The sequence below is a fragment of the Trichosurus vulpecula genome, chromosome 5 (genome assembly GCF_011100635.1).
Source record: "Trichosurus vulpecula isolate mTriVul1 chromosome 5, mTriVul1.pri, whole genome shotgun sequence".
Lineage (NCBI taxonomy): Eukaryota > Metazoa > Chordata > Mammalia > Diprotodontia > Phalangeridae > Trichosurus > Trichosurus vulpecula.
This window is the reverse complement of record NC_050577.1, coordinates 11,383,566-11,408,659: the sequence shown is the minus strand read 5'-3', so window position 1 is coordinate 11,408,659 and position 25,094 is coordinate 11,383,566. Positions and strand designations below refer to the sequence as shown.

The following is a 25,094-nucleotide window of genomic DNA, read 5'->3' as shown; positions in this document are numbered from 1 at the left end:
CTTGCACAAACGTTGTGTCTGTATGGTCTTGTTTTCTTGGATGCTTCCAGCAGAAAGCCAAGAAGCAGAGACTACTTCATTCTATCCATGACTCAGAGACCTATTGTCCAAATGCTGAAGCCACAGACTTGCCAAGAGAACTACTGGCATCTCTTTCCTTCTCCACTGGTAATTGTCAAGTGACATGTAAAATGGTTGCTCAGGTTTCAATTTCTTTCATGGATTACAAAGATGTGATGAAAGAAATGTATGTTTGAGAAAGAAAATGACAAGAGTATGAAATAATGAGTAGGCAGGCAGTCTTGAAATGGTCAGTCCTCAAGACATCCCCGTCCTGGCGGAAGTCCCCTAGCATGTTTCTAACACGAACAAAAGGATCTCAGAAAAGTCTTTCTATCCCATTAGGCTTCTAGATTGAGGCAATGTTAGAAAAGATACAATTTCAGCCACTCAGGGAAGTAAGTGAACAATTACTGCATTCGAAATCCATGAAACCCAGAAGCTTCTGTCAAATGTTCACATGACCATGCTCTGTGCTACAAAAATTCCAGCATGTCAGAATTGGAAAGCATTGGTCAAAATTGTTAAAAATTTAAAAATATTTTTTAAAGCTCCTCTCCCTGCCCCCACCCCATGCATAAAGAAAACTTGAAATGCATAATGTTCCTCCACTTTGTAGTAGAAGCCAGCCTTGGCCAGGACAGCAATTTTGTGTCCAATCTTCCAAGGCTTCTCTTTCTGTGATGATCGTAAAAAGTGCTCATATAGAAGAGATGAGTGTGGGACTGACAACAACCTTTCACTTTGGGGTGTACTCTTGACTTGAGTTTGGCTTAAGCTTTGGTTTTCCAGGGGTTCATTTCCCATACCTCTGCAGCCTCCAAAGGCTTTTCTTTGCCCTGTCTCCCCTTTAAGGTGCCTACCCTCTGTTCCAGAGTATGTAAAGAAGATACTGCCAAGATGTTTTCATTCAGCTCCTTTGAGATAGAATATGCCCTCTGCCACAACGTCTCATAGCGCATGGTGTGAGAGTCCCAGATATTTACCTATGAGGTCCCCATGCCCCAGGAATGAGGAGCTGAGGGTCTTCAGGGCTCCTCATTCAAGTCCATTGACGTAATCATTTAGGAGCCATAGGACTGTCTCCACTAAGGCATTAATTAGGATGATGCTGAAATCACACCTGTTGACTTTCCTCCCAATAAGCCCTGCTTTCAATGAGACACTTGTGTGGTCACATCCTGCACCTCTGAATTTGAAACCAAGTAGGCATGAGGCTTGTCATCTAGGCTAAAACATCAGTGTAGAGGAAAGACAACACTGGCCTTGGAATCGGGGTGTCAGGATTCTAGTCCCAACATATTGTATCCCCTTGAACAAAACAAGTTTGAGACTTATGTCAGGGAGCCATCCTGTCTTAGATACTTAGTAGCTATGTGATCATATGTTAATTAACCTCTCTGAACCAATTCCTCATTGAAAAACCAGAATGATATTTTTATGCCACTTTGTATCAGAGGACTAGAGTGAGAAAACTTACTTTGTAAACCAGAACCTTGTCTAGAAACATGAGCTAACATCACCAAGGCTGTGAAATGCAGAGTCCTGGTATTTTGCCATCACCTCTTACACTTAACTATCTGGGTAATCTGAGGCAAGTCAACTGGTTGAAATCTCTGAGTCTCAGTGAACTCTAGGTCTCTAAGTTGCTGAAGGGTTGAAACTTGCTCTAGGAAAGGGACTTCCAATACTGAGGAAATCACTGGTCCTTGACCAAATGACACATGTCTACATTAGCTCAATGAAACCCAGACAGGTTTTATTTTATCCATTTTCTAGATTGTAAAGTTGAGGCAGAAAAGCTATCAATGATTTGTCTATAGTATTCCTACTCTAATTTTTTTCCGCTACATCCTGACTTCACTCTAAGCCTTGACAAGAGACTCTCACCCTGACTGTTTTGCAAATCCATACTGTAGTCATAAGAGAAATCAGACCAGAAAGAAAGCCACCCAGAAAGAGCATTGCCCCATCCCTAGTCCTCAAAAATCCACTCAAAGCTCATAACCCAAATGAGGACAATTCAATCTCAGTCTAGGAAGTGCCCTGACAGGTCACCTAGTCTAACGTGCACCAAACCATGAATACCCTGGAAAGCAACATTCCTATTTGCGGAAAACAGATATTTCAATAGCATTCTACCTATACAGGACATTCCTGACTGACATTTCAAGTTCTACAGAGCACTTCACATGCTACCCCTCCCTTAGGCCCATGGGACCTTTGCATATATCTCACCATTGAAACCCTCCATAAGTGTTGGCTGTCCCTGTTGGAATATGAGCTCCCTGGGGGCTGGGACTGCTTTAGCACAGTACTTTGCACACAGAAAGTGCTTAGCACATCTTCTTCTTCTCATTATTATTATTCATTAATACTATCTCATTTGATTTTCACAAGTGCCCTGTGATTTGGATGATACTATTATCCCCATTTTTACAGATGTGGAAACTGAGGCTTAGGTCAAGTGACTTGCCCCTGGTCACAGAGTGAATAAGTATCTGAAGCAGGATTTGAACCCAGAATTTCTTGATTTCAAATTCAGAGCTCTACCCACTGTGGAATGTTGCCTCTATTAGGTAAATGTATAAGCTACATGAAAAATCTGGGAAGAAGGCAGTTAGGATCTTTTATGTTGTAAATAAAATGCAGCAAATTGAAGAAGTTCTTATTCATATCAAACATCTTTGTGAGCTGAGGGTCTTAGTGCTGTGAGATGGTAGCCAAGCTGCTTTATTTCTCTGGGACTCATTTTCCTCATGTGTGAAATGGGGAAGCCGAATTAGGATGTTTCCATTTCATAGGAAAAATAGAGCATATTTGCAAACCCACTCATCTTTCCTAGAGATCATTTGTGCTTGGGATCGAAACCATCCATAACATCAGAGACAACCTTAGCTTGGAAAGGACCAAGAGAACATATCAGCACAGCACAGAAAAGCTTGGCAGCAGTGGGGGGGGGGGGTGTGGAATATCCCAACACCTGTACCACTGCCTCGGGCCTCGCCCATCCTGTCTGGCTGGAACACATAGGCTTCCGGAGCCCAACTGGATTTCCTACACCTAGAAGAAACATTCCATTTGTGCCTTGAAGCCCACAGCTAGAAGAAGACACAAAAAGGTAAACTATGAAACAAAAGCTACTAATAACCAAAGGGCACTTTATGATTATGATAGTGTAGTTAAAACAGTATTTAATTTACAATACTAGTCAAAGTACCCCCATTGGGTCCAATCAACTCACTCCCCAACATCTCTTTCTCTCATCAGTTCTGAGAAGAAAATGATGTCTTGGGGAGCTTTTCGGGAAGAGAGAGGAAAGATGAGGCTGTCAATTTTTTAAAGGGAGAGTAGCAGGCAATCCTCAGGATGGTAATCTCATTTAAATTTAAGCATCTCAAATTGTACAAAGGAGGATGTTATCTCTTCCAAGTTCCATGAGAATGTTGCAATATACTATAGTGTCCTCTGCATACACTTACAGATTTATTTCTCTATTTCCCATGTTAATCTCCCTAATATTCTTTTTTTTCCTATCCTATTGCAAATCCTAGAACATCCAATACTGTGTCAAATGAATTCACTTAAACAGAAATCATTGCAAAGCAAGTTTAATTAGTTGGATTGATGTTGAATCTCAAGCATATGATAAATCATTAAAAAATATTGGGTAGGCACAATCTGACTTACAAATAATCTCAGAAGATAAAACTGTGTGCCCCAATGGAGCGACAGTTGCTTCATCAAGCAAACCCAGATTATGCCAACCTGTGGAATATTCCTTTCCCACTTAATGATGCCAAACTAGCCACGTTGAACAGTTAAACTCAGTGGACTGCCTAAGCGTCCCCTAGAGCTTCATGTCGACCACCTGACATGGCGCTGAAAAGGTTTCAAGCCAATTATAGGTTAAACTGGCAGACCTCAAAGCCTATTTCTTTTCTCTTGGAAATCAGCATGAAGAGTCCTCAGGTAGAATGGTCCCCAAAACACTTCATCTAGGGGAGGCTGATATTGCCTGGTAAGCCAGTCTCTTCTATCCAAGACAACTGTTCAGAAAGGGCTAGAGAGACCAATCCCCCTTCTGCATCCCCTTCTGAGCACATACATGCATTCTGAGAAAACTAAGAAACAAAGCTCTTTTACCCACAGGGCTATGCCCAGAAGTACTGGAAATGATGCACCTGTTACCATCCCCTTTCCCTGGATTTCTGGTACATGGTCCCAGCTGCCCGGCTCCCCAAAAGGATCCAAAAGCAATGAAAATTAGGTTCTCCTCATCCTCACAACATCTAGTCTAACTTCAGGGCTCTAGACCAAAAGCACACCAGGGAGGGAGGACTGGGAGACCCTACCCACCATACCAGCAGCAAACCCATTCAGATGGGTTGGTCTAAAAATAAACGTCGTTTCCCCGTTTTCACCCAGTAAATCCTGCTGGACTGTCCAGCCCAGGTATGGCACTGTCTAAAAAGGTGCCCCGAGTCCGAGCCCACCGGGTTTACAACTACAACAACAACATCGACAACAACAACTAAAAATGACCAAACAATCCCGGTTTGGATGAACTCACAAGCAACCTGGCTTCTCCTTTTTCTAATCCGGACCAGCCAAGGTCCAACACTCCTACACTCGTTGGTCACCGGGGCGGTGGTAAGCCGGAAGACAGGTAGGGGAAGCAGCAGCCGAAGTCCCCCTGGGCAGTCCCGGAGTATACCTTCCCCAAGTTATGGAAGGACTAGTTCAGGAGGGGGTGCTTCTCGGTCACATGCACTTACTGAGAGGAGAATCAGAGATCGAGGGGCAGAAGGAGCCGCTCTTTGCCTGGGCTGCATTTGGACAGCCGGCCGGCCCCTTTCCTCATCCCTCGCCCCCCACCCCCAGAAGTCTCTGGTCGCCAAAAAAGGGAGGGAATGGAGGTGTGGGAACCGTGCTGTGGAGGTCTCTTACCTGAGTTGATCAAGCTGTGCATTCTCTGTTGAGCCAACAGCTGCTCCCGACCAGCCACCCCATCTGAAGAAAAACAGGATTCCGCCTCGTAAATTGCCTGCAGCATATTCCAATCAGCTTGCCCTCCCTCCCGCTTCAGCTAGAGAAGATGCATAGGCTAGCCCAGGGAACAGGGGCTGGCTAGGGGAAGCGCCCCTCTGGCTCCCAGTGGGGTGGGCAGGACAGCAGAGGAGAAACTTGGTGCCCCCCCCATCCATGCAGACATGCACTGACCCCCACCCCTTCCTTCCACCCCTCTGCCCCATCTAAATGCTTTGAATGCATTGGCAACCTGCTGCAGAAGGAAAACGACCCAGGAGCTAAATAGATAAAAAGAGAGAGAGAAAATTGAGCAGAGATGGCTCGAGCCTATCCGGGAAACCCCGAGCAGGTGGAGAACAGCAGCGCTGCTACAGGGTTGTTTGTCTGTCTGTTGGTTTGTTGTCCCCCCCTTCTTCCGCTCCGCCCCCTCCCTTCCCACCTCCGGGTGATATTTACAAGCGAAGGAAGACTGATATTAACAAGAGAAGGAAACCAATGGACCCCGGCTTCACCAGAGGCTCTGGAAACCATAGAGATTTAGCTGAAATTACCCTCGGTCCCTCCCGACAAGTGGTTTCGGTCCTGGTGCCTTCCTCCTCCTCCTCCTCCTCCTCCTCCTCCTCCTCTCTCCTACTTCTCCTCCTCCCTGTGTTTGTGTGTGAGTGTGTGTGCGTGTGTGTGAGTGTGTGTGTTCCCCCTTTCTCTGTCTCTGGTCTAAAGTTGGCTAAGGCGAGTGATCATCCATTTGCATATGAATCAACAACAGCCTGGCCCACAGGCAACAGAAATAGAACAATGGCCGGCCTGAGCCAAAAATAGGTCAAGCATGGCTGAGTGATTGGAGCCTGAATTAATGCATTTAAAAATACCACCGCAAACACAGCTGTCCCCAGCTCTATCTTGCAAACCAGAATTCTCTATTGCACAGCCTCAAAAGGAATTAACCCCTTCCTCTCGCCGGCTGGCCTGCCTCGCTGCCTTGGGAGCTCACCGTCTGGGTGTGCACGCATGCATTCATGCAGGCAGACCCCTGTGCGGAGACCACAAAGCTCGAAAAGGCACCGACCAGGCACCGGCAGCCCCAGATTGGAAAAGGCCCACTGGCCATACATTGGATTTTTGCAGTGCAGGTTCTAGTTTAAAAGGCAGTGAGCAAGCCGAAATCCAAGAGCTCCGCATTGGTTCTATAACGATACTGGAAGCTTTTGCTCCAGTGTGTGGTTTCTGCCTCACCCACGCACAGAATCCTGGAGCGCTATTTTTGTTGCCTCTTTCTCTGGCTGCACTGCAGTTGGCTGTGGCCCTGGAAGCTTTACTGCCTTTCTAGTTTCAGAACTGACAGGAGATTTATTTGGGCGAGGTGGTTTCTGGAAGCTAGAGCCCTCCTCTCTCTTCACACCCCCACCCCAAGTGTTTATCAGGCATATCAGTTGTCCATTTCTCAAATCTCTCGGCTGTCTTAGCATCCCTTTTCAATTACATACCCTCTCAGCTTTACTGACTCTGATTGTTCCGATTTCTAAATATGGATGAGAACCGCAGACCTGAGTAGCAATCAATCTCTCAAGAGACTTCAGTTATCTAAGAAAAGGAAAAATCTGGAAATACATGATAGATGGGCCAGTCATGAGGAAAGAGGGACGACTGAGTTATGGGTGTCCTGGATGCTTCACTGGTCTCCTCTGAATGTGGACAGAGTGAAAGGAAACTGCCTTCCCATCTCCCCAAGCGCCTCTCTATAGTAATAATAGCTGACATTTACTGTATTTACTTTCAGTCTGCAAAGCCCTTTAAATGTTGGCTTATTTGATCTTCCTAACAATTCTGTGAAGCAAGTACTATTATTATCTTCATTTTACAGATGAAGAAACCAAGGCTTACAAAGGGTAAGTGACCTGCCTCAGTCACATATTCCTGAGTCCACGTCTAACATTCTGTGTATTAAACCGTCCTTGTCTGAGGCAGAAGAGACATGCGAATCCTGGAGATAAGCATAGTGTGGACTCATGAGTTCTGATCATCTTCACTGAAGAGAATGCCCACATATCCACTAGGCTACAACCATCCAATTGCCATGACCAGGGATTCTGGAAAGGACTTAAATTTGCTTACCCTGTGGCAGCTGCCCTGTGGCTTCCTTGACCAAGACACCCTTCCCTTGCTACCACTCCCCTATGTGTTGTCCTCTGCATGAGAATATAAGCTCCTTGAAGGGAGGGACTGTCTCACTTTTTTTTTCCTCTGTATCTCCCAACACCATGCACAGTGCTTGGCAAATATTATCAAGTGATTTTTCATTTATTCATTAATTTGTACATTTCTTCATTCATACCAGGATACGAATGAATAGATTCCAATTTGGTTATATCAATACTCCTTTGGATCGATAAGAATAAGCATTCTCCCCAACCCTATTAACAAACAAAATGTATTCCAAAGGTCATTTATACATACCTGTTATTTGTCTTTGATATTCTTTGGAGCTACAAATTTGGTTTTGCTTAAGCATTTAGTAAACGACTCTTAATTGATTGGCAATTCTGTTGGTCATTATGTAGTGTGTATGAGTTATCAGGGGAATAAAACCACCACCTGTCCTCCAACCTCTTCTATCTGTGTCCCTGTCTGATCCCCTCCCTCACACCTCCTTGTGGCTGGCCCTGGCTGGAGTGTTCCTCCTATTCTCACTTCTCCGGTCCTTGAACCATGTGCCACCTCTTCCCTCCACAGGGGTGCAGCCCCCTTCCTGCCTTCCTCCCTCTCTCTTCCCCATGTAAAAATCACTTTACATAGAGGTTTGCAGAATGGTCCACTTACATAAAGCAAGAACTGTCTGTAATGCCAGTAATATTGCATAGGAAAGTAATCCAAACTAGATATAATGTTAATTCCTAAAGAAAAAGGTCAAATTTTTCATTTGATTTCAGAATAGCTTCGGGGATCTTAAAAGGGTCATAGAAGAAGCCAGTGAAAGAAAACACAAAGCTCTGACAAAATCCTTACCACAAACATTTCATTATAGCAAGTTGAGAAAACCAAATCAACTCCATTTTATCAACTCCACATCCTCCCGACATTTTGTGCAGTTACTGGAATTGCCTCATTTTCCTGCGTTTAATTTTCCTGTAAGCCGCATGACTTTGGTAAAATCATTTATTATTGTGCCATGAACTGTTCTTCAGGATGCAGGTGAGTGTAGCCAGAGTCTCCAAACTCTAGAAAGTCCCTAAATCTTAAAATAATAACTGCTAGAAATAGTAACTATCGTGTAAAAAACCCTTGTGAATCTCTCTTCAGTGTCCTTGTACCTACTAAGGGGATCCTGGACCTGATTTGTTCTGCAGTTGCACGCCTTGCAAATAAATCACATAACTTGACTTTCCTTCCTCGGTTATCGTAAAACTACTTGTGACAAAGTTTAGATGTTCTTCACTGAATTGAAAATGCAAGGGGACAATGCTAGTATATCCCAGAATCTCCAAATTGCTCTGAAGACAACAAAGTCAATCCTTGATTTTCCTCATTCATTTCTGGGAGAATGGGCACAGCTGATGTAAAAAAGATTATAAATAATGAAGCAATTTGTACTTGATATTAAAATACCCTTTCTCTGCTCGTAATGTATCATATGTATATGTAATGTATTCAAATGTTTGTGTGCTCACACACACACAGACTCACACAGTATCTCCAATCAGTCATTCAATAAGTAAGCATTTATTAAGCATCTCTTCTATGCTGGTATTGTGTCTTGGCATACAAAGATTAAAAGAAACCGGTCCTATCCTCAAGTAATTTAGTTTATCCGAGATCTCAAGGAACTCCAGCAGTTCCCTAGTGCTTCCAGGATCATCTACAAAGTCCCCTGTTTGCTTGTAAAGCCTTTCCCAATCTGGTTCTAGCCCACCTTTCCTGGCATAGATGCACCTTCCTCTCACACTCCAGTGCTCCTTTCCTCACATATGACAGTCCATGGCTGTCCCTGCGAAGTATTCCCCCCTTACTTCTGATTTAGCATCCCCAGATGCCTTCAAAGCTCAACTCCAGCACCCCTTTGGCAAGCCTGTTCTAACCCCCCGGTTGTTTGTGCCCTGAATTAGAAGTTTTCACATCTACTTTGTACACGTTTTGTGTCTGCTTCTCCATGTGCCCGTTGATTCCCTGATACTATGTAACCATACTGAGCATGCCCAGAACTGGCTGTCACTGAGCACAGCCTTCATCATTCAATGTGCTTCCAACAGGAATACAGTCACAGCTCTCTCCCAGTCCAGCCTCATATCATAGAGGAGGACACTCAAGCCCAGAGGACTGGTGTTACTTACTCAAGTTTGCACAGATGGACGAATCAAAATTTGAACTCAGGTCCTGAGATTTTAGGTTTGCAAAGAATTGGATTTCAGACGTGGCATAAGGAAGTCAGTGAAGAAACACGTCTACCACATTCACTTCACAGAAAAGAGCTCCCCAAATATTTACTACGCTGAAAATAAATAACCTGGAGATCAGAGAAATTTGGCAGCTTTTTCTTGAGGCGGTCTTTTTCAAAGCTTGTAATTAGGTGGTTAAAAAACATCAACGGATTGTGTGTCTTTGTTCTACTGCCATTTTCCAAATTAGCCAGTGGGGTGCATTATTAAAGTATAATTTTTTAAAACTCAAAACAATCCATCCTTGTAGGCAATTCGGGGAACATTAGGGACCAGATCTAGGAGAGAAAGGTTGATGAGGCTGCCTTGGACTGGGGCAGTGGGGTGAGGGGTGGGGGAATCCACAAACATTGGTGAGGCTTCCACGTGACAACAACCTAAGGAGAAGACCAAGAGGAGACTCTCCAGGTTGGGAGTCTCGTGGCCACTTTTCTCTTATGCTTCCATCTGTTCCAAGGCCTCTCTAAATCTTTAACCCTTGCCAATGCTACCCAATTACCCATCTGACTTAAAACAATAATAATAGCTGACCTTTGTGGAGCCCTTAAAGGTTTACAAAGTGCTTTACCTTTGTCATCTCATTTGTTATTATCAAATGAGATATCTGTAAAGCTCTTAGCACAGTGCCTGGCACATAGTAGGTATCTTCCCCCTTCCCCTCAGTTGGTCCTTATTTAGAGCTAAAAGAGGCCTTAGAGGCTCTTTTATAGAGTAAGGAAACCAACTTGCCCAGGGTCACAAAGCTAAGTAAGTGGGTGGTCTCAGTCAAAGAATCCAAGAGTGCTATTTCTAGTCTCACCACTGCTAGGACTTTTCCCTTTAAGATTACTTTGTAGCAATTTTTATGAAGAGTTAAGTACCTGTTGTCTTACCCATTAGAATGTAAGCTCATTGAGGGCAGTGACTTTTTATTTTCTTTGTACCCTCAGTGCTTAGCACTGTGTATGATGCATAGTAAGCACTCATTGTATGTTTGCTGATTGACTTGGCAGCAGGAAGCAACCAGGAAGGGATGCACAGATTTAGAGCATCCACCCTAAATGTTCACACAAACTATTTGTGCCCAAGCTGTGGTAGAGCATTCTGGGCTGGCATTGGTCTGATCAGCCACAGTCAGACACATTGAAACTTGACTCTAGCATAGTGATGTCATGTTGGTCCTCTTTGAGAACTGAGGACAACAACCAACCAACCAAGCTGATTGACTGATTCGTATCCTTCCTCATTGACCCTGACCTAAACCAAAGGTAGAGCCTCATCAGTTCTACTTCTGGCGCAGCTCTCCCATCCAGACCCTTCTCTCTACTGGCACAACTCCTACCCCACTTTGGGCCCTCCTACCTGGCCTATTTCAATAGCTTCCTAACTGGTCTTCTTCCATTCCACACACTTCCATATTGATACCCCTAAATCACAGATCTGCTCCTGCCATCCCCTACCGAAAACCTTCATTGACACCTTACAGACTCTCGTATAAAAGAGAAAGCCCTTTACCTGGGATCTGAAGCCCTCGAACCATTGGGTCCCAGTATTCTATGATATTACTCTCCTTTACTTGCTCTCTGCTAGAGCCAAATTAGCATAAGTGACTGGACATCTCCTGCCTATAGGCCTTTGTATGGTCTGTCCTAGCACATCTAAAATTCACTCCCTACTTTCACCTAGTTTTCTTCCAAGCACACCTCAGGTGCCACCTCCAACACCAACCAGGACTTTCCTTACCCGGTTTAGTTGTCAATATTCTCCATTCCCCTATGACTTAATGCTGACTGGCCTATGTTGTCCCCTCCCTCAATAAAATGTAAGCCTTTTGAGGGCAGGACCTGTCTCTCTTTTTGCGTCTGTCTTTCTATTCCCAGGACCTGGTATGGTACCTTGCCCACAGTAAAGGTTTTGTAATAGTTTGTTGAGTTGAACTGAAGGAATTTAAGGAAGAAAAACACCTAAGCTGAGAAAATTGAAATATAATCCACTTCCCCAGTAACAAACACCAAGTTATTTATACATTGATTTTCTTTTCTAAGTGGTATCTTTTCAGAGCTTCTGTTTCCCATTACATTATAGAACACCAGAACCAAGGCACTGGCTAATTCCTTTTAGGCTTCATAAACTCTGGGTTGTCAAGACAGTGCTCAGGCCAGCTCCAAGACAAAAGGCTATCTTTGGCTATATAGCTGTGAAAGCACCCCCAGGAGAATTCCAGCTCATCAGACATGGCCTCCTGATGCTGCATTATTGATGATATTCAAGCCTCTCACTTGATTTGTCACTCTGGCCCTGCCTGCAGAGAAGGTAGGGCCCTTCTAACAGAGAGGAACACCTAGAAAATGACATATTTTGGGGACTTATTAGTGAGAAGGGGTTTCAGTCAATGCCTTTCACTATTAAATGATACTTTCCTCCCAGCTTCAAATATCTAGAAGCTGAGGGAAAGGACCCAAGGCAGACAGGAAGAGTGGGCATGATTGCTGCTTTAAAGTCTGTCTTGTGGGAGAGAAAAAAGACTTTGTCTTTACCTCAGAACTAGGAGCAACGAGTAGAAAGTTCAGAGACCTGGCTTCGGCTCAAAGTAAGAGAAAACCTCCTAACAATTAGAGTTATTGAATAACAGGAGAGGCTGCATTAGGAGGTGCTGGGCTCCCCTCCTTGGCTGTCTTCAAGTGAAGGTTAGGTGGCCACTTGTCAGCTTTACCCAGGGGTTTCTTTCCTAATCTGACCCAGTTCTTCTATAAATGCCCCCTTCCCTGGTGACATGGTGAACATCCTGCATTTTGAATATGGAGAGGAAAAAAAAGTAACTCTCCAGACCACAGAGCCTCCTTTGCTTGGAATTTATACAATCAAACATGTGAACCTTCAAAGAGCCAACATTCCAAGCTTCCCATGGAGATTCAGCCTTTTCCTGCTCTAGGACAGGTGCCATTTGTGACAGAGAAACCATTTCAAAAGCCAGAGAAATCCTGCCAGTGCTCTTAACCTTGCCCCTCCTTGTCCAGTCTGGCTTGGGTCCCAGTTCCTCTATAGGACCCACAAGATACTGCCCTTTTGATCAGTATACAAAGTACAGGGTGAGGTATCCCACCTGACATACTGAATGACTTAACATGATGCCAGCCCATTTTGTCAATCAATCAAACAATAAACCTACTATGTGTCAGGCATTGTGCTAAGTGCTAGGGATACAAAAAGAAGCAAAAGATAGCCTCTGCCTTCAAGGAGCTTATGATCTAATGAGGGAGACAACATGCAAACAAATACATACAAAACAAGTTACGTACAGGTTAGATAGTGGAAAATTGGCAAAGGGAAGGCACTGGAACTTTGAAGATGGGCCCCATATTTATGTGTTTCCCAAATCAAAGAGAAACTTGGGGAGGAGGGCAGAAATGAGGTGTGAGGACATCAGGTTCCCTTTAGATTTGGCTCAAGGATAATGGGGCACCATTTTTATTTATTTAAAGCCATCCATCCACCATGAGAGCCAATCTTGGTAAAGACATTTGGCACAGACATAAGGAAGGTCACAAAAATGTCAACAGCTTTGGTCCTTGTTTTCCAGAAGTCTGAGTTAAGTATCATGCATTGTCTTGAGGTCAAGGGTCACTATTCTGTAATAGTTTGGAGAAAGAAACAAAGAGACAGAGAAAGACAGAGACAGAGAGACAGAGACCAAAAGAGCTGAACTTGGAATCAAGAAGCCCTCGGTTCAATTTCTGCCTCTTAACAACTTGCTCCCAGTCACTCAGTTTTCATTAGAAGCCTAACTTGAACCCAGATCTCATTGTCTCCTCTCTCCATCATGCCCCTCTGACTCTCCCAAGCCAAGTACGCACTGTCAGTCTGATTAACTTCAATCTATTTCAGGAAGCCTGCCTGGAAAGATAAGCGGCTGGTGTTAGCTCAAGAGCTTGGCTGTCCCTGCATCATAAGGACAGTTGGATGCTTCCTTTGACAAGTCATTCCTTACTCCTTACCCAGTTGTAAGTGTACTCCCTCCCGGAAATTACTTTGCATATATTTTATGCCTGGCATGCATTAAGCATTTCATGCTTGCTTATTGATAGATCTTCTATATACGTATTTCCTCCAATAGTATGTAAGCTCCTTTAAGATAAGGATTCTTTGCCTTTCTTTCCCCAGCAAATAACTCAAGAACCATTTATTAGGCATCTGTCTAAAGCAGGAATATTTTTAAAATATATATATAGATAACAATATTTCATTGTAACTGTTATCATTGTAATTGTTACAATTTCCATTTCCCTGTACTTATAATTGCTATTCATTATAATTTGTAACCCTTTTTGCTTTTTTTTTTTGATGACCCTGAGAATGGGTCCATAGGCTTCACCAAATTGCCAGCTGGGTCCAGGGCACACAAAGTTTTCACAATTCCTGATCCAGGGCCCTAGCAAGCAGATTGGAGATTGAACCAAAGGGGCATGGCCAATGAAGTGCCACACTCCACCCCCAATCCAATTTCAGCTATTTGCTGCTTGCCTGAAAACTCCTAAAGACACTCATCCTCTTTCCTCAAACCAAGGCTACTTCTGAAGTCACAGCTTCTGGGCATAATCAGTATTGGCTCAATTCAACAGAATCATTTTCTCCAGGACTGGCACCACCACTCACTAGACCTGGAACATAGTAGGTGCTTAGTTTCTGTTTGCTTACTTGATCTTGTTGAGTAGAACAACCCTGCCTCAAAGCATGACGCTCATTTCATCCTGTACTCACCTGCCCCTGTGACCTGATCTATGAGACCTATTTGCTGTTCTGCTCTGATGGGACAAAACCTTAAAAGCTCATACCAGATGTACATGAACAGCCAAACCCATGTGAATGAGGCACGCCCAATGCCAGCCATCTCCCTGAGTGCAGGGAGGTTTCTTCCGATTACTTGGCTTTTTAATAGCAGGACTGGATATGTGTTTTATAGACACAGCTTTTCCCTGAGCTAATGTTTTCCTTTCATCTGTCAGAGATGGTCTATTTAAAAATCAATAGGCTAACATTAGTTACTCCACCTGAAGCAATAACAAGCTATCCTTTGTAATGAAGTGGGGCCCTGAGCATTTTCATTTTGGTATGCCTGGAGGGAATCATCAGTTTCTCTTGCAGAAGGAAAAGAATCTTTTGGAGCCCAATGCATTGTCATTTTCAAATACAGACCTTTCTCCTTTAATTGTTAGTAACCTAGTACTGGTCACTGAATGATGAACTTTTCAGGGATAATACACACTGATGAATGAGCCCACCTGCCTTTAAAGAGGTTGGGGAGGCATTTGTAAGGTGCTGGAGGTCATACTGAACACTTAGAATGGCCCAGTCTTGGCAGAGTCCTGGTATTTTGTACATGTTGTCTCCAAGGACGGAGTGTAAACACCTTGGGACTTTGATTCTTATCTTTGGAGTCAAAAGTAACTTCAGCAGGATCCTCAGTGCTAGTAACTCTTTTGTCTTTATCGATCAATAAACACTAATTAAGCACCTACTATGTTCCAGGAACTGAGCTAAGTAATGGGGATATTGAAAGAGCCAGAAGACAGCCCGTACCCTCAAGGAGCTTACAATCTAATGGGGGCAACATGCAAACAAACATATACAAGGCAAGCGGTATAGGGGATGAATAGGAAATAATTAACAGAGGGAAGACACTAGAATTAAAAGGGGTTGGGGAAGGCTACCAGTAAAAGATGGCTTTTTAGGAGGGCCTTATAGGTAGTCAACAGGCAAGAGTTGAGGGGGGAGAGCATTCCAGCCATGGGATATAGCCAGAGGAAATGCCAGGAGCTGAGAGATGGAGGGTCTTGTTTGAGTAATAGCCAGAAGACCTGTAATGCAGGGAGTGAGATGTAAGAAGATTAGAAAGGTAGGAGAAGGCAGCTGATGAAGGGCAGCAAGTGTCAAACACTGGAAACTTTCTGAAGGCAGTGATTGTTTTTTTTTCTTTTTGTCTTTGTATCCCCAGCATTAAGCATGGGGGCTGGCATATGGGAGACTCTAAATAAATGTTTATTGATTCATTAATAAGCACCTGTTTCACCAACTGTTTTAATTCTTTTGAAGAGATGTTCTCTGTTAGAATGTAAGTTCTGTGTGGGGCAGGAGTAATTTCCCATTTGTATACCCAGCACAGTGCCTAGAACATAATGGGTGCTTAGTATGTATTTTGCTGATTGCTTGATCTGCACAGAACATGATTCCCCTCTACTGAGAATTTGCTCCCGTTTCTAGGACTCTCAGACCTAGGAACAATGGGTATAAGTTGCTGAGAGACAAATTTAGGTTTGACGTAAGGAAAAACCTTCCTAATAATGAGTTTCATGGAAAAGTGGACTGGGCTGCCTACGGAGTTGGTAAATTCCCCTCCTTAGAAGCTTTCAAGCAATGGGTAGACCTGGGATTCAAACCCAGATCTTTAGACCTTAAATTCAAAATACTTTTCATCATACCATGCTGCCCCTATATTTGAGAATAAGTAAGAAACAAAATAAAAGCCTCTAAGTACTGTTAAACCTGAAAGTTTGGTTGAAGGAAACAACAGAGCTAGGTGATAGAAAAATTCATGTTGTTTATTATTTTCTCTTAAATCATAGCTAAGCTAGCTTACTTACAAGGAGTCAGAGCATAAGCTCTGGCTGTCTGAACAAAGGAATGAGAAAACTTATATATGTTATTTTAGCAGACCCAGCAAACCTGCCTTACCTCACCTCCATGACCCCCATGTATGTTTAACCATGATACAAGAAGAGGATTTTCCTTAATGGAGTAGGGTTGTAAAGGATGTTGACAAAGGTCAGTTAATATTCTCCCTTGGGGTTAGGGTCTCATCCTTTAATGGCTAACAGGGGTATGAATGTCCTTAGGTCAGTCTAATCTGGCCTTGTTGACAGTGCTAAGGGTATTTCCTGAGCAAACTTTTAGAGAGAACAAAGAAACCCAGGTCCTGGATCTTTATCCAGTTACTCATTAATTCAGGCTCTGGGCCTAGTTGAAATTAAAAATGATATAAAACAGTATAAAACGTTCCACAGTACCTAAAGCAGATACCGTAATATAGCTACTCCTTTACCCTGAAGGGAAACTCTCAGAATCTCATTCAAAGTCTATTCGTTTTACTTTAGACACATTCTTTAAAAGCCTCGTTACCTGCTTTCCCACCTTATAGAAGGTTAGAAGCCAAAAGCAGGGAAATTTATTGCTATAGATCTAAAACCACTGAGAACATGGGAAAATAACAGCTGAATGTCTGCCATTGAGAGACTAAACCAATCAACCATTTATTGGGTGTACTCTGTGCTTGGCACTGGGGATAAAAAAAGATGAGCGTTAAACAGTCCCTGTCCTCTAGAAGTTTACATTCTACAGAAGAAAATGGCGTGTACAAATGTACTCTTTGTCTTCAGAATTCCGATCCATCCTTCACCCTAACTCCTATGTTACTAGTTGTTTGTTTTTCTCTTCTCCAATCACTTCAGCCCTTGTGATTTGCAAAGAACAAAGAAGCCTGAGACAGGGTTAAGGACATAGAGTATTGGGAATACTTGCCCTCTAGAAGATATGGGAGGTAGTGAAAAAAAGTCATGTTTTATAATCATTGATAGAAGAGATTAAATGAAAAAGCAGAGATAGCTCTCTCTTTTATAAGAGAGAAGCTTACTAGATATAATCTTCCCTGAAAAAAAATGCACACACACACACAAAACACTGCACCTGAAGGCTACAGTTAAAACCCAGTGAAAAGCTAAAATTGCTGCCTGAAAAGAACTATAGAGCCCAGATAGCAGAGTATAGCGAGCCACCCAGCTGAACTCTCTCAACCTTCCCCTCCAAATAATTTTAAAATAACTCCTTACATCAAATTCTAGCACAGCAAAGCCAATAAAAGGTTGAGGTGAGACATTTTTCCAGCTTAAGACAATGTAGGAGATCACAGGAGAGACCTGTGACACCAGTGCTGGGGTCAGCTCAGAGCACATGTGGGCTGCTGCAGCAACAGATTTGAGAGTTTTTAGCCAAGAGATGGTAAGGGGGTGGGGTCAGACAACTAGTCAAAAATAGATTTCTGGGGACCCTTTGCGGGTACTGGTTGCGGCTGGGCCTGATTGGCAACTTTGTTGCCTATATGCAGTCCTAAAAAGGAGAGGACGGCTTGTGGTGTATGCATCACAAGGGAGCAGAGGCCCTGGTCCCAGTTCCAAAGTAAAGAGGAGCTCCAGCACTTGAAGTTACAGAGGACCAGGGGAACATCTTGGGTAAAGGCCAGAGTGCAGACCAGGAAAGCAGGGACTACATATCTCTCAGGATCCTTGGAAGCACTGAAAACTTTCAGACTCCCAGAACTAGCTCTGAAAACAGTAGCAAGAAAAAGCTTGAAGCTTGGGACAGTACCTTCCCACCTCCAGGTGAGCAGACCCCAAGTTTATCACAAAGCTCAAAGTCAAGAAACAGGCTGGAAAAATGGGCAAATAACAAAAAGAACTTGACCATAAAAATCTACTACAGTGGCAGGGAAACCTAAGACACCATCTCAGGAGAAGACAGCAATGCAAAAATACCTAGAACCAAAGCCTCAAAGCAAAAGCCCAACAAGAATTCCTAGAAGAGTTAAAGAAAGAGATAAGTAGTAGAGGGAAAATTAAGAAAAGAAACAAGAATGATGCAAGAAACTTATGAAAGGAGAATTGATAGCTTGGTAAAAGAGGCACAAAAAGTACTGAAGAAGATAACACCTTGAAAAATAGAATTGGTCCATGGTAAAAGAAGCATGAAAATTCAGTGAAGGAAAGAGCTCCTTATAAAGAAAAACTGCCCAAATGGAAAAAGATGGACAAAAGCTCACTGAAGAAAATAATTCCTTAAAAATTAGAATTGGGCAACTAGAAGCTAATGACTGCATGAGACATCAAGAAACAATAAAACCAAGTGAAAAGAATGAAAACTAGAAGAAAATGTGAAATATCTCATCAGAAAACTGACCTGGAAAATAAATTGAGGAGAAATAATTTAAGAATTATCAGACAACCTGGAAGCCATGATAAAAAATGAGCCTAGATATCATACTGCAAGAAATAATAAGGGAAAACTGGCCTCATATCTTAGATCCACAGGGTAAAATAGAAATAAAAGAACCCAATCATCACCTCCTATAAAGAGATCCCAAAATGAAAATTCCTGGCAATATTATAGCCAAATTCCAGAGCTTCCAGGTCAAGGAGAAATATTGCAAGCAGCCAGAAACAAAAGAAAACAAAACAAACCATTCAAATACAAGACCACACAAGATTTAGCATGTTCCACACTAAGGGAGCAGAGGGACTGCAAGATGGTATTTTAGAAGGCAAAGGAGCTAGGATTAAAACCAAGAATAACTTGCCCAGCAAAACTGAGTATCATTCTTCATGGGGAAAATGGATAGTTAATGAAATGGAGAACTTTCAAGCATTCTTGATGAAAAGACGAGAGCTGAATGAGTTTGACATTTAAACAAAAGATGCAAGTTTGACATTTAAACACAAGACTCAAGAAAAGCATAAGAAAGGTAAAAATGAAAAAAAATTATAAAGGACTCAGAATAAGGTTAAACTATTTACCTTTCTATATGGGAAAATGATATGTGTAACCTTTATTATTATTAGGGCAGTTAGAAGAAGTCTACATAGACAGAGGGCATGAGTAAGAGTTGATTATATTGGAATGATATTAAAAAAGGGATGAGACAGAGGGATGCACTGGGAGAAGGGGGAAGGGAGAAGTAGAATGGGGAATTTTTCTCATATAAATGCAAGGAAAATCTACTTTACCCAATGGGGAAATAGGTGGGGAAAGGAATAAAAGATGGGGGGTGATAAAAAGGAGGGTGGATTAAGGAAAGGAGTGGTCAGTAGCAAAACCGACTTTTGAAGAGGGACAGGATAAAAAGAGAGAGAGGACAAACAGAAGAAAATAGGTTAGAGGGAAATACACAGTTAGTAATCATAACTGTAAACGTGAATGGGATGAGCTCATCCACAAAATGGAAGTAGATAGCAAAATGGATTAGAAACTAGAATCTAACAATATGTTGTTTACAAGAGACACACTGGAAAAACAAAAGACTCTCACAGAGTTAAAATAAAAGCCTAGAGCAGAATCTATTATGCTTCAGCTGAAGTAAAAAAGGGAGGGGTAGCAATCATGATCTCAAACAAAGCAAAGGCAAAAATAGACCTAATTAAAAGAGATAATGGGGAAACTATGTTGTGCTTAAAGGTATTATAGATAATGAAGTAATATTAAAAAAAATTATAGCAAGTTTCTCTGATAAAGACCTCATTTCTCAAATACAGGGAACTGAGTCAAATATATAAAAATTAGAGCCATTCCACAATTAAGAAATGGCCAATGGGTATGAATGGATAATTTTCAGACGAAATCAAAGCTATCAGTAGTCATAGGAAAAAATGCTCTAAACTGCTATTAATTAAAGAAATACAAATTAAAACAACTCTGGGATGCCACTTCACACTTATCAGAAATGACAGATATTGGAGGGGATAAGGGGAAACGGGTAAACTACTAAACTTGTGGAGTTGTGAACTTGTCCAAACATTCTGAACAATGGTTTGGAATTATGCTCAAAGACTATAAAACTGCATAGCTTTTGACTCAGCAATACTACTGCTAAGTCTGTACTCCAAAGAGATCAATGAGAAAAGAAAAGAATCCATATGCATAAAAATCTTTATAGGTGTCAAGGAATTGGAAATTGAAAGGCTACACATCAATTGGGGAATGGCTGAACAAGTTGTGGTGTGTGATTGTGTACTATTGTGCTATAAGAAAGGATGGGGGGGGGTGGGGTAGGTCATGGTTTCAGAAAATCATGGTAAAACCTGTATGAACTGACGCAAAGTGAAATAAGAAGAACCGGGAAGTCACTGTGCACAGTAACTGTAATGTTGTAATGATAATCGACTGAGATTATTTTAACTAGTCCTGATGATAACTTGAGAGCTGAAGCCCAGCAGGAGCACACATCAACAACCTGAGACACCCAGCAAAGAATAACAGAGAGAAAATGACCAATACAGTACGACACAGATAGGATGCCCTATGAAGAGCTGACAGCTGCAGTGAGTGACCAGAGAAGACCGACAGAATCCACGGACGGTGTTCAGCTCACTCAAGCCCATGATCAAGTGCAGAAGCTCCTTAACCAACCGTATGTATTCAATACAGAGTGCAAACTTCCGTTAGGAGGGTGACTGCTAGAATGGAGAATATGGCAATTCATGTTTTCAAACTTTTTAGAAAGATTTAAATGAGGACAAAATAAGATGGCTGGAAGTTATATGGGATATCAGACCTCGAGAAGAGTTAGAGAATGTGACAGCTGTTCCCAAGTATTTGAAGTATTAATAATAGTCTATTATCTACTATTTAATAGTAAAGTAGAATAGAGCTATATCTGTATATCCATGGACAAACCAAGAGGGATTTTATGTGTGTGTGTACATTATGTAATGTATGTATGTGTATATGATCCCTCTTGGCCTACTCTACCCTCTTGAGTAAAGCAAAATAAAGCTATATCTATCTATCCATCTATCCATCTATCTATCTATCTATCTATCTATCTATCTATCTATCTATCTGTCTGTCTGTCTGTCTGTCTGTCAATCTATCAAGCTATCTTCTGCTTTACTCAAAAGAATAGACCAAGGAACAGTGGGTTAAAGTTGCAAAATGGGATATTTATTCTTGACATGAAGACAAACTTCTTAACCACAAGAGCTACCCTCAGAACAGCATGGGCACCCTTGGGAGCAAGTGGGATCCTCCTCACTGGCTGTCCTTGAGCAAAGACTAGGAAAACACTTGTAGGAGCTATGGTAGAGGGAAGGGGTTGAAAAATATGCCTTCTGAAGTCCTTTCAGATTTTTAGACTCTGTGATTCTGTAGGGTGACAGAGGAATTTGGGGTACTTATCAGGGAGAGGGTTTGTGGGCCACAACCCTGATCTTAGACGTCCGAGACTACTGGGTGCACTTCTATGAGAGCGGGAGGTATTCTCCACTAACACGGAGCTACATTTCAGAAGATGTAATGCAGCTTATACCACCCACAAAGGGATACATATTGTAAAGGAGCTTCTCCAATTTTTGTTACTACCACAAGGCTGCTAGGGGGTGCAGTAGTTAGAGTTTGGGGCTTGAAGACCCAAGTTCAAATCGTACCTCAGACATTTCTTAACTGTGTGACCTTGGGTGAGTCATTAAAACCCTTCCTGTCTCTGTTTCCTCATTTGTAAAACAAAGGGGTTGGCCAGGGGAGCCTCCAAAGTTCTTTCTACCTTTCAATCTATAATCTTAAGGCCATCGATTATGCACAAATGCTTTCGTCATGTGCCTGCCAACAGTGAGCCAAGCATAGTCCACCAGGCTGTCATCATAGGAGACTGTGGATTAGATTTACAGAAGATGCCATTTGTGGTGGACACAGGTGCAGGTTCTCACAGCCACAAAGGTTCATTACTGAAGGAGATGTCCCTGCAGGGAGACATCTCTTCTGTGTAGATGGGACACCTGCTTAGGTGAGGACCTGTTTACACAACAAACTAATTCACTTGAGGGAGCTGCAGTGTAGTGCCACCTGCAAAGGATGGGGGGGGGGCGGGGTGTGCAGAGCTGTTGCCCCTGACCAGTGTAGAAACAAAACAGGAAATGCTGCATGTGAGGCTCTCTTTTGGGCCAGTTGGGTTGGTCTTTGTTTGTTTGGGTGTGCACATTTCACTTACAAAACAATGCTAATTTCTCAACACTGCAGCAGAGACAAAAGCATACTGATAAGCATAATCTGGTTCCTTGCTTCTAAGAAGCTCTATACCTTTCATAAATATTAATTTGTCAATGTCTCCAGCTGCTTAAAATTCATTGGTGTAGAAGATATGGGGCTGAGGCTTGAGCAGTTTCGCATCTTATCTCCTAAGGAGTCAGAGGATCCTTGGGTACAAGCCCAGCAGTGGAGCGAGGTGGGGTGGAGGAAGAGGAGGAGGGCAAGAGGAAGGAAGGAGCCGGGTTCTACTCTTGGCTTGGCTGATAACTAAGTTGAGCAGATTACTTCATTTCACTGGCCCTCAGTTTCCTCATCTGTAAAACAGAAAGCTGGATCAGACAGTGAAGGCAGGAGTGTGAGACGATGGATGGCAGGAGAGGAGAGGAGGAAGTCATGAAGATGGGGGAGAGGAAAGGGAAGATAAGATTGTGCTTCCTGCCCAAAATGCACCTTTTTTTAATCCCTCCCAGAAGTCTTTAAAAACAGTTATTCAAAATTATCCAAGACAGTTTCAGCCTGTATGTATGTATGTGTGTATATATATATATATATATGTATGTATATGTATGTGTGCATGTGTATGCATGTATATATGTATATGTATGTGTGTGTCATTGTATTTACAATGACACACACACACACACACACACACACACACACACACACAAATCCCAAACCCCAAACAAATACATTTTGGGGGATCTTTTTCTCAATATAGCAAAAGTTTCTTCAGACTGGCATACTTCTTATCTTGTATACCAACCCCATCTCTCCTCCCCTCCCCACTCCCCAGACAAGAAATGAAGATCATCATTTTTTTTCTGAACGTATGATTTCTTTGGTGACCTGGTACTAATGTCTCTAATTCTCAAGATCTGCACGTGTCTCCTTCTCCTTGACATTAACAACCCCTGGGGGCAGGCCCTCTCACCTAATACCTGGACCATTGCAATGTTTTTCTAACTGGGTCTCTCCAGCTCCTGGCCATCCAAATATCTTCATTTAAACTCAGGTATGGCCATGTCACCCCACCCCCACCTCTATTCAATAAACTCCACTGGCTCCCTGTGAAATTTGGAGCCATCAACCCTCCAAATGTTCCCCTTGGACTATGTGTGCCCGACCTCTAGTAGAGTTTCTGAGCTCATATTAGTCGTATCAGCTCTGGCTGGACACACTGGGCCTTGACTTTGACACAGTGGTGCCCCTTTGGTCCTCTTCGAGAACCAAGAACAACGACCAAGCCACCAACTCCCAGAATCCCACATAAAATCCTGTCTGGCCCCTTCCTACCTTTCCAGTCTTCTTACACCTCATTCCTTCTCCTCATATTCATTGATCCAATGAAACTCAATTTTCTTGCTGTTCCTCCAACTAGACTATCTGTAGGTGGTGCCATAGTGCATAAAGCGCTAGGTCTGAAGTTAGGAAGACTCATCGTCCTGAGTTCAAATCCAGCCTCAGACACTTCCTGCTTGCTTCAGTTTCCTCATGGGAAGGAAATGGCAAACCACTCCAGTATCTCTGCCAAGAAAACCCCAAATGGGGTCACAGAGAGTCAGACACGACTGAAGGACAACTGAAAAAGTGATTGGTTTTCTGTCCCTCCTGACTTCCCTGGCTTCCTTCCAGAGACCGATCAAATCCTGCCTACAGCAAGAAGCCTTACCTGGTGGCTCCACACTTTGTACAGTGCCTGCCACGGCTCACGGACTGACTAACTGCCTGACCAAAGCACATCAGCAGGTATATTCAGCAGCTCATTCTTCGAGAATCCCCTGGGGCCCAGGGTCACACAGACCAGCTTTGTGAATCAGCCAGAATTTATGAAGCACCCACTGTGTGTTTTTTTACTATGCTGGGCACTGAGGACACAAATACAAAAGCAAAAATGAAATGATTCTTACTCTCAAGGAGTTTCCATTCTAATGTTTTGTCAGAGGCTAGACTGGAAGCCAAGTCTTTCTGACTTAGAGGCTGAAACTCTGGCCGCTGGAGCACACATGGCTTCTTTAATGCACTGGAAATGACTTACCTATATGCATATGTAGAAGTGTATGTGTGAGCACACACGCATACATATATTTAAGTATGGCATCTTTGAGCCCACCTTATTTTAGTCACCAACTTTGAATTTCTTAGGGTTGGACCCAGAGACCCTTTCTCTGATGGCTTTAAAGGAAAATCAGAGGCCATGAGAATCAGCAGTGGCAGCCCAGGCTGGGGAGGGGAGGCAACCCCCACCCCAACCCCCAGACCAGTTACCAAGGCTGTTATTTTTAATCTCGATTTTCTTCTCTCACAGAGACTCTATACCATGCATCCAAAAAAACCCCAAAAAGCAAGACACTGCCAAGTCTCTCCATTGGGGTAGGACACAGAGACAGAAATAGCCCTGTTGGAAAATGAGCCCCTTCCCCTATGTCTCCGCAGGGGAAGGACAGGACTTCCAGTAAGAGGTGAGACAGCGATGGCTTTTACCGTATAGAGATCCGGCCATACTGTCCATCCTCACTGATCTCTGGCCTACACCTCCATTATATAGGATTTAGCCATAGTTAGAGCTGAACTTAGGGTCAGAAAGATTGGCTTGGAATAGCACCCCAGATACCAGCTGTGTGGCCATGGGCATGCTTGAGCCTCAGTTTACTCATCTATAAAATGGAGCTAATTTCCCCTAACTCAAAGGGTTAGTGTGAAGATCAAATAAAATAATGAATTGTAATAGGATGAGGCCAAGAGACAAGGCCCACT

At 42.9% G+C, this 25,094-nt stretch overlaps 1 protein-coding gene across 1 annotated transcript in view; it reads right to left on the bottom strand.

Annotated features, from left to right (window-relative positions):
• The window catches only part of HDAC9 (histone deacetylase 9), a 606,615-nt gene that overhangs the window by 508,078 nt on the left and 73,443 nt on the right, over positions 1–25,094 (bottom strand). The window contains exon 2 of the mRNA XM_036759616.1: positions 5,011–5,073. Within this exon, the coding sequence (XP_036615511.1) occupies positions 5,011–5,032 (22 nt within the window). The 5' untranslated portion in view covers positions 5,033–5,073. The remainder of the gene's footprint in view (positions 1–5,010; positions 5,074–25,094) is intronic.